Raw genomic sequence first — 10,516 nt, forward strand, 5'->3', positions numbered from 1 at the left:
CCAGCACTGGGAATCGAACCCAGGTCCTCGGTATTCCGTACCGCGTGCTATACCGCTACACCACTGATGGTCAACGGTACAGACACGAATTTCCCCTATGCACCTCATATCTCAGCTTGTTTGTTTCTTATTTAGCCACTTAAGCAGTGACGCTAGCGACATCTATACCGTAGCCCTCATCGAGAAACTTTCGGCACTCCATTGGAACTATAGAGATGTCGTAACTAAGCAATCAAATTAAGATTGTTTTTTTGGAATCTTTTTGTATTTTTTGTATCTTTTTGTGTTTTTGTTTAAAATACAAAAATATTCCAAAAAACCAATCGCAATTTTTATGGTTAAGATATTACCTGTCACAAAGGACATAATTATTTTGTTAAAATTGTTGACATGAAAAATATTATAAGTAATCATTATCTAGTACCTAGGTACTGGCTGTGCTAAGCTCAGTTAAAATAGTAGGTATACATGTATTTTATGTAATAGATACCTATTCCGAAGTCAAATTAAATTAAACGTGTTAAATATTTACATTTTCGTAATGTAAATGTAACCCTATGTTTACTAACACATTCATAAGTATATACACTCATCTTACTTCTATATCACACTCAAAAGAGCTAAGAGCGAAATGAAAGCTTTTATCCATATGTCAGAGAGAGTACTTACAGCGGCTTATTGTCACCCCCGCTAGAGAATTTGATAAAGCGTGTGCGAATATTAACAAAAGGAATATCTTGTTAAATTGATATTGCCGTATGTTTTAAACGAATGTCGTCCTTAGCCATGCGTGCCGCTCAGCCAGAGGGACCATTATCGATTGCACGCCTCGCGGAAGATACGGCGTTTCGATGAACCGGGCGTGAAATTGTCTCCACTGGAAAATGTATATTTCAAAGGGGAAGATTAAAATATTATCCATGTTAAGTAAATATTCAAATGAATATTTGCCGTGTTAGACAACAATGGGCGCTCACAAAGGGGAAGGTGCCGTAATTTGATAGATACCTATCTACAAAACGGTCTCTTCGTTAAGGGACGTCCCTGTTATTATAAATTATAAGCGCGATTTGGGAATTCTCGTGAATTAAACGGTTCTCAGAGAAATGGGCGGACATAATTGCCTATTGTTTAGGTTTTTAAATGGCTACTTTAAAATCACGCGCCTGGTTGTTTTTAATTGCTTTAGCGTTTGTTATCAGCTTTGCTTTCACGAAAATATAGAGACGTCATTTTCTTTTCAGTGCCTAGCAAAAAAAAAATTTGTGAGGAATCTCTTAGATATTATTAAGTTAAAAAGGCATTGGTTGGATGAAATTTACGATGTTTTGTAAGGAAAAGTAAACTCTATTCATAAAGAGGAAAAATAGGTTACTGCAACTGAAGGCTAAGGTCAAAATGACAGATAAAGACAAACAATAAAGCAAAAGCAAAGAGGTTGGAGAGTACAAAGCAAAAGTTTAATAGGTTTTATGAATGAGCGGAGTATTCGAGCGTTACGTTTTACAACCTGGGCAACAACGTTTGACTGAACAAATCAAAACCTCGACATAGACGAAATCATCGATTATATTGATGGAGCAATGTTTTAAAATTTCAATTGAATTTAAACGTAGTTAATGTCTCAAGCACTAAGACGAGTTATTTATACGAAAGTTGTGCTGAAAAAGTAATCAATCTCCATTCCAGAAAATTGAATCAGCGTCATAATTAAAGTATTAAGTCATAGTAGAATGAATCTGTTCGTCAGTAGAGTGATTGCACTCGCACAATGTGTCATGTAAATGACTACACTTGCTCTGCCTCCGCTGGGACCGAAGCTATTGTTATAATAAAATGCCATCTAGCTGTATGAAGTACAGGCGCAGGGCGTATTGGCATTTATGAGTTGGGGAAATTCGTTTTTTTCGTATACCCTTTTTTCAGGTAAGTAAGGTTGGCCTTTTTTCAAGTGATTAATATATTTAGTTATTAACTAGAATTCACTCTTAATTTTTTATTACGGACAATTTGGTTGGGTTAGGTTATAACTTAAATTGTGTTACAACAATGACTGTGTATCTTTGATTTTTGATAACCCTAGAATAAGTATTTGAAATTTCAAGTTAAATTCGAATTAATTAATTATAAAGTATTTCCAGTTGCAATAAATACATGACTACGAAAATAGGTATCTTACTCTCTCAGCTGCTTGAGATGAAGAGCGAGACAGAGGCATTTGTTAGAGACACAGGGTAAAATAAATTGAGAAGAAAAAGATTAAAAGAACATTGAATAATACTCGTATAAATCGAGCCCCATTCAGCACAATATTTAGTATATATGTATATTAATTTCTAATTTAAAGACAGTGGTAAAAATGGATTAAGGTAAAGATTCATCCCTATGCGTGTGTGCAGCGCGAGGGTGTAACATGTTTATATGTTTATTTTAATACGCGTGTCGTGCGTATAATACGGAATTTATTACGGCGCGACCCTCCGCCGGATTAATGCGATACGGAAGATTTGAATTCGGAGCATTAACTTGGATTGGTACATTCTGCCAGCCGGGGGGAGGTGTCTCCCGTGTGTATAGCTTCAACTTGTCGCTTACTGATTAATGAATCATAATTAAGACGTTTCAGCAAAATATATCAAAGGAGATTGACAGGGTTTAAACCAAATGCTGCCCGGAAATGAAAATACCACTAACGACTTCCTCGCTTTACTTTCTATTGGAATAAACATTTAGTTTGTAAATTGTCGATTAGTACCTAATTAAGAAAATGATGATTAGTATTGTACCTACTATAATTGGTTTTTTGGCGTCTTTTTGTATTTTTATTTCAACTCCAAATTTGTTACTATTACTTTTAAAGAGTGTGACGTCTCTTGACGAAACATAGATGTCGCTAGTGCTGCTGCTTAAGTAGCATAGTAGAAATAAGCAACCTAAGATATGTATGCATAGGAAAAAATCTAGAAATCGTGTCTAGATTCCTGTCCAGCAGTGGTGTAGTGGTTATAGCACGCAGCACGGATTGCTGAGGACCTGGGTTCGATTCCCAGTGCTGGTCTCTTTTTCTGGTTTTTCTGTGCATCCATGTCTCAGTTTGTATTTTCGATATAGTATTGTACTGTTTATACTTTAAACATTACAAATAAATCATTTAATTTCCATCAAACCGTTTTTTTTTTCATGACTCCTGGGCTATTTCAAAGCGTTTTTGGAGGTATACATTCTAGTGTTAGCCTAAGGAGCATAGCATAATGCACTGTATATTTAATCTGGGCAGCTCTTGATCCTACTCTCTAAAAGTGGCTACTTTAAGGTAGGCACTTACTAGTCCAAATTATCGAACCTTAAAATTATAAAATCTTTTACTCTCATGCCGGCATGAGCTAGAGATTCACAAGTAAATTGACGACCCCTGTCTCTTCAGATCTTATTTTAAGGAGCAGACGTTACAGATGCACCATGATTTACAGCTTCTAATAACGGGAAAAACTGGCTATAATCTATTTTCAATTGTACACAAATCGGTCGAACAGAAAACCATAAAATACCCCACACAAAGAATCTTTATGTAAACATAACAAACGTTAAAGCGTTATATCTGTTGTTTTAAGTCATTTCCAAAGTCATTGGCTAGAAGCGGTGTATTTAGAACATCAGTAGCTGAATTATTACCAATATCCATTCAGTTCGAAAGTTGCCGACGTCCTGAAGGAAAAATAAAACAAAAGAGAAATAATTAAAAAGGCAGTTGGCGACTTTGTTTTCTACTAACAAATTTAATTAACATGGGCTTATTTCCCGCTTGATCCGAGAGAGACAAATTGGCTAAGTAAAATTTATGTATCGGAATCAAATTCAATTTCGTCTTTGCATTTTTTACACGATTTTATAGGACTGTGCTCCTTTAACGGCCGAATCAATACGAATAGTATGGACATTACCTCAGTGGTATCACCATTATATTATTTGGAAAGAAAAATTAAAAAGATAATAATCGAAAAATTCACTTAGCTGTAACGATAACCAATGTTAAATGGCATATTTTTGAAGTGGTAGGAAATGATTTTAAACAAAGTAAAAACTTTAAGATGTAGAATGAATAGTTAAGAGTTATACAGGCAAAAAATTTGAGCAACATGTATAATAACGAAATATTCATACCTGTGCACTAATGCTAACAAAGTGTAATGATGCATTATTTACTATAACCTCTGTTTACAAAAAATTGCTGTGCGAACAAAACCTCCAGGTAATCTACACTACACTTCCACACCTTCTTTCGATCTTGTGAAATTTGTTTTCTTACCGGATTTTTCTAATCTTCTTTAGCATCGTTTATATTGATTATAGCGTTCCTCCTGCCTAATTTATATTCAGCTAGTGTTTTTTCATCACGCCCTGTGCTCAATATCGCAATTCGTACCGTAGTTGGCGTAAGCCGAGGGGACTTGTCACCTTTACCTACTCTCGGACTGTCTCTCGTGAATGCCTATTTTATTATACGCTTTCACATAAACAACTACGGTTTACGATCGTTTTTGTATCCAAAACCGAGTCGACGAACGCAGTAAACTAATTATTAAATGAAGCTACGAGACAGTTGGTGAATTATGAATCGTCGTTCGATTCTCATTTCTGATTTAAAGCCTTGGTGGCGGTTCGATGACAAAATTATGTTCCAATCTTGTTTTATGGTCTCATTGGATGCTACCTACAATGGTCAGTTTTTGTGCCTGACTACAGATCAGATGCCTTGTCATATTATGAGATCGACAGTGGACCTAGTTAATGTTAATATCAGTTAATACTGACATATTCGTAAGAGACTTATTAAGTAATCTTCCTTTAGCGACAACACACGTACTTACGCATGGATATTGAATTCTAAGAAACATCAAATGATTTGTTTATTTCATATATTCTCTAACTCAGTTTCGTAAATAACTAATACGTTATTTATCTACACAACTATTAAAATATTACACTATAGCAATGTTATTGAGTATTTTACCTATTTTAGACTTTTTATGAAAAATATTTTCGGAGCTCTACTCACTAAAGGCGTCATATCAACTTGATCACTGGGAAAGTCCAGTTTTTCCTTTAGTGACTTTAGATACTAGAAATTAGATATTTAAACATAATATTTGTTTTGTCTTTAACCCGCAACCTACATCTCAATTTCATTTAGGTACTACATTTCTGAATAAGATTTGGCGGCGCTTAAAAACTATGGCGCCGCGGATTAATTAGTTCCAAGTAATAAACAAAGCAAACATGCCCGCTATGACAAGAATTTGGCTACTGGTTTTCTTTTGCTGCATCAATCAAAATCATACTGATAATGAAATCATCATTTGGGTGGCCATAGAGAGGTTCGTTCCGAGAACTGCGGCTCATCGCCGGCGCGCGGCCGGCTCCGCTTTGCACGGCAGTCATTATCACATTCCTGATTTAGTTATTAGATGCTGTATCTAAGTGAATTACTTAGTTTTTGAACAATTATTGCTGCTGTGCTTAATTTTCGTTCTTAGCCTTCTAGCAGGGAGCAATAAAGTTCTTGCAGGGTATAGACAACACGTGCGGGACAACCTACCTACCTTGCAATGCTAGATGCAAGCGGACATGAGCGACGGCAATTACGTGTCGTAAAGCTTGTTTTAAACAGTCACGATATGAATGGACTTTAAAAATTACGCTACGTACGCAATTAAAAAAGATTAGAAAATAATTAGATGCAGTAGTGTATGGGTTTGAATGTGTTAAATAAGTATCAAAAAATATTACCTATAATTTTCTAATCAGTAAAATGTTATCGTAATTTACTAGAATGCGTGTTTATTGGGTACCTACCTAATTTAAGTTTATGTTTTTAGAACTTGCCGTAGAAACGATGTAATAAACATTCTTTCTGTGCCTACATTTTTATTCTTCATTTTATTCCTTATTAAGTATTTGAATGTGTTGTTTTACAATGACTATATTACTTTTTATTATATTTTGTACCGTTGTACACAGTTTTGACGGTTTGTATTATAACAGTGTACTTTAATATTTTTTACCACTACTTTAATGAAGTTTTATTTAATTATATATTTTTGGTTATAGATACAGCGCACACGACAAATACAATACCCACGGCGAATACAACGTCATCTAGTAATGATACTGATTCAAGAAAACATTATGGATTAAGCTTTGATGGACCTTGTAAGCGATACAACCGAGTATTCAAATGCATGAACCAATGTAAAAGCATAGGATATCAATTATACAGACTCGACCGAAATTGTAATTGTTCGTGCTACCAAATGAAAACTTCAACTATATTACCATTCTTTAGATGGAAGACCAATGGTACAACGAAGAAGGTGCCAAAAACTCACAGTCCAAGATTGTACGATATTGTTGGGACTTTATCTCCGTTTCCTACAAAAACCGAAATACCAACTACTGTATTCACTTGTCCTACTTTACCTACTGCGCAATCAGCTGATGTTACACCTAATTCGACATCGGACTCAAACTCTACATCTATTTCCACTGGGAATGGAACAGACGTATCATCTGATTCATCGGGCGGATCTGAAGCAGCCCCAACAGGTAATTCTGGGGCAACTGGAGCAACAGGTGGTGCAGAATCCGGTGCTACTGGAGATACTACAGCAGCGACGTGAATCATATATGTCTTCTACATTGATACCGAAATTATTTTTTCTAAGCACTGTACATTTATGATAACTTAATGTATACAAAAATATATATTTTTTCTAATTGTTGACTTATTGTAGGATATTTGAAACCTTTACGAGATATTTTAACCGACTTTAAAAAAGGAGGAGGTTATCACGGTTATATTTTTTATGTTTGTTACCTCAGAACTCCGTCATTTATGAATCAACTTAAAAATTTGTTTTTCGTTCGTATAGGAATACCTTCAATTAGGTCCCATGAGCACTTGATCAGGATCTGATGATTGGATCCTAAGGAAATTGAGGATTTCATATATTTAGTAGTAACTCGTGCAGTTGCTCTTGAAAATCATCATTTGGTGAAGTGGAACTGATGATGAAGACCACAGTTGACCACCGGAGCTACCACTGAGCAGTAAGTATTTCACGGGTTGAATTTCAATTACTTTAACACAGTTGCTAAGCAATTTATGTTCGTCGTAAAGCATATGGTGAAGCACCAGGATTCCGAAAAATAACCGACTACCTACATATAATCAAGAAAATAATTTTGTACCAGTTGGAAGTCGGTGCCTCAGTATGAGCTAGCAGCGGTGATAGAAGCCCAATATATAGTATGTGGGTGAGGTACACGACTATAGGTCCACTCCTGCTGGCTCGTGCTCAGGCACCGACTTCAGACTGGTAGAAAATTATTTTCATCTTTTTTTGTAGCCAGGTCAAATTTTTGTTATAATTCTATTTAACTAATGTATTCGTCACATTAGTAAAAAAAGTTATATTATTTGGTTCCGATCAAATCTAAATGCTGAAAGGTATTTTACTTAAAATTAAGTAATTAAGTCATTAGATCAATACGATTTCATCATATAATCAGCGTCTAAACTAAAAACTAAGGTAACTTTTTGTTTGATCTATAAAATAATATGTACGAACTTGGCGGGAAAACTGCTGTGTGCCAATAACCAGTAAATAAGTCATTGATTTTATAAATAAGTAAAACATATAAACATTAAATATTTTCTTGAAAAAAAAAATCACGTGTCCAAGGTAGGTACAACCTCGAATGTCCAAGGTACATCAGGGGTGTTGTACCTCGGATACTTTTCCCTTTTTTTTTCGTGAGCCTACCGTTTCAAAATTAATAAACGAATCGCTCAGTTTTTTATTTTAATATCTGATATTAATTCCATAATTAGCTATTTTCCTAAAAATCGAAAAAGGAAAAACTGTCCGGCGTACAACAGCTTCCCCTACTTGATATACTTCTTTATGGAACAACACTCATTATAGTTCCTAATAAATTAATAACGTCAACAAAATGAAAAACAAAGATTATGATGTAGTTTTTTGTGCTTTCGATTACATTTTATTTAGGCATTTAATTAAATGATCTTAGTAAATTTATAAGTCTAATACCTTTAAACGCGCAATTCTTGTATATTTATTCATTTTGAGGATCTTGGAAACGGCTTTAACGATTTCGAAGTAGTTACGTTACGTGGGGGTTTTGGGGATGAACAATCAAGCTAACTTGGTCTCTGAAAAAACTCGTTCTCTCTCGCACTCGTTTTCGAGTTTCGGGCTAAGCGAAGCGAAGTTTAATCGCCCAAATACTGTAGTATAATTTTTCCAATCCATATCCATACTTACTAATATTATAAATGCGAAAGTCTGTTTGTATGTTTGTGTGTTTGTCCGTCTTTCACGCCGTAACGGAGCGACGGATCGACGTGTTTTTAGAGTTACGCGAAAGTGTGTCTGTATGTTTGTGTGTTTGTCCGTCTTTCACGCCGTAAAGGAGCGACGGATCGACGTGATTTTTGGCATAGAGATAGTTTATGGGCCCGAGAGCGACATTAGGCTACTTTTTATCCCGGAAAAATGCACAGTGTCCGAGCTTATATATGTACTCTGTGGTCCGAGGGAATAGCGCGCGATAACCGAATACCACGCGGGCGGAGCCGCGGGCAAAAGCTAATGTACTATAATTTTGTCGGTGGAAAAACTTTACCAGTTTCAAGCCTATATCCGTCCCACTGCTGGGCACAGGCCTCCTCTGAGAACAAAAGGGCCTGGGCCATAGTTCCCACGCAGGCCCAGTGCGGATTGGGAACTTCACACGCACCATTGAATTGCTTCGCAGGTTAGTGCAGGTTTCCTCACGATGTTTTCCTTCACCGCAAAGCTCGTGGTAAATTTCAAATGTAATTCCGCACATGAATTTCGAAAAACTCAGACGGGTTTTGAACCCACAACCCTCTGCTTGAGAGGCGATAGGTCAAACCACTAGGCCACCACGGCTTTATTAGACTCATGTTAATAAATTAAGCACCTTACTCATTTTGATGCTTTGATATTTAGTCTTGGTTTTAGTTTATTATGTTTATTCGTTAGTTTTTATATTTTATATAATAAAATATAGGATTTGATTATAATTTGAAACCGCTTTACAGCGACATAAACCTATACTTACCTAGTCAATAAAACATTTAATTGAAAATGTACCGTGTTTACTGGCGAATTAACACACAAACCATAAAATATTCTGATAAGCGCTTTGCTAATCGGTAACACTAGTTCTTGGGCTTCGAAAATGCATACACTTGCAATTTTTCTTTCAGTCGTTTTGTCTTCATTATATTCTGTGTCTGGTCATCCTACTACAAGTAAGTCGAAATCATATTTCTTTATTCGAAAATAAACAGCTGTTGATGATAAAACTTGTTGTTTTAGATTATTCCGAGAAGGAAGCACTACGCTACGGCTTTCAACAAACACATGAGTGCAAAAGTTTCGAAAAATCTTTTCTTTGCGTAAGAAAATGTTTAGATAAAAATTACGATATTGCTGTTTCCGATAAGAATTGTAAATGTACATGTTATTTGAAAAAAGACAAAGCAAAATATAAAAACAAGAATAATAATGCTTCCACGTGGGTTGGTGGCGCTCCGAGTACCCATCTACCACGGTGGTATCAAACTACAGGAACTAATGACGGTCAAGAAGACAGCGGAGAAACTACAGAAAATATTGTTACAAATTATGAAAATGATTCTGACAGAAAAACTGAACCAGGAAGAGCAGATGAGACAGGAGAAACGGTGACAGGAGTACCTATGAGAGGAGAGACAGGACAGGCAAATGAGGCTGCACAAACGGGAGAAACTGAGGCACCGCACGAAGAAGAGACACATCAGGCGGAAGACGGAGGAACGGGGACAGCGGCTGAGGGGGAAACTGGGGCTCCATCGGAAGGTGAAACGGAGGCAGCACAACACGACCAGACCCCAGTGCCAGAAACGGAGGCACCTCCATCTTAATAAACCGGTGCACAATTAGCAATAATACATAGTCGCACTATTAGTAATTACATTTTATATTGTGCTTAATTAAATGAATTGGTTTCTGCTGTTCAATTTTTTTCATTATTTTAATTTATTTTATCAACATAACAATGAAATTATAATATCTTATATATATCTTAATAGAACACGACGACGAGCCAGCAGGAGTGGACCTATATCTATCATCTACCTCAATTACGCGCTTTATATTGGGCTTCAATCACTCCTGCTGGCTCGTGCTGAGGCACCGACCAACTTCAGACTGGTAGAAAATTATTTTCATGGTTTTTTGTAGTCGGTTCAATTTTTTGTTATATTTTTTTTTCACGCTTTTTGGTGCATATAATCTAAGATACATAGTTTAATATCAACTGCTCGTCACCTTTTACGAAATATTGCTTTTTCCGATGCAGAGATGTTCATTATTGAGGAGTCCTGGTGCTTCGGATCACCACTCGTTTTACCATATGCATTACG

At 36.0% G+C, this 10,516-nt stretch overlaps 1 protein-coding gene and 1 long non-coding RNA gene across 2 annotated transcripts; both read left to right on the forward strand.

The window, feature by feature from the left end:
* Positions 1-5,755: 5,755 nt before the first annotated feature.
* Positions 5,756-6,781, forward strand: LOC141426221 (uncharacterized). Its single transcript, XR_012451212.1, has 2 exons — positions 5,756-6,026; positions 6,109-6,781. It is a non-coding gene; the product is annotated as an uncharacterized lncRNA (long non-coding RNA).
* Positions 6,782-9,216: 2,435 nt separating this feature from the next.
* LOC141426222 (uncharacterized) lies at positions 9,217-10,111 on the forward strand. The gene is made up of 2 exons (XM_074085073.1): positions 9,217-9,361; positions 9,429-10,111. The coding sequence occupies exons 1-2, from the start codon at positions 9,289-9,291 to the stop codon at positions 10,013-10,015; spliced, it is 660 nt and encodes a 219-aa protein (XP_073941174.1). The 5' UTR covers positions 9,217-9,288; the 3' UTR covers positions 10,016-10,111.
* The last annotated feature ends 405 nt before the right edge of the window (positions 10,112-10,516 follow it).

This window comes from Choristoneura fumiferana, chromosome 3, assembly GCF_025370935.1.
Source record: "Choristoneura fumiferana chromosome 3, NRCan_CFum_1, whole genome shotgun sequence".
NCBI lineage: Eukaryota > Metazoa > Arthropoda > Insecta > Lepidoptera > Tortricidae > Choristoneura > Choristoneura fumiferana.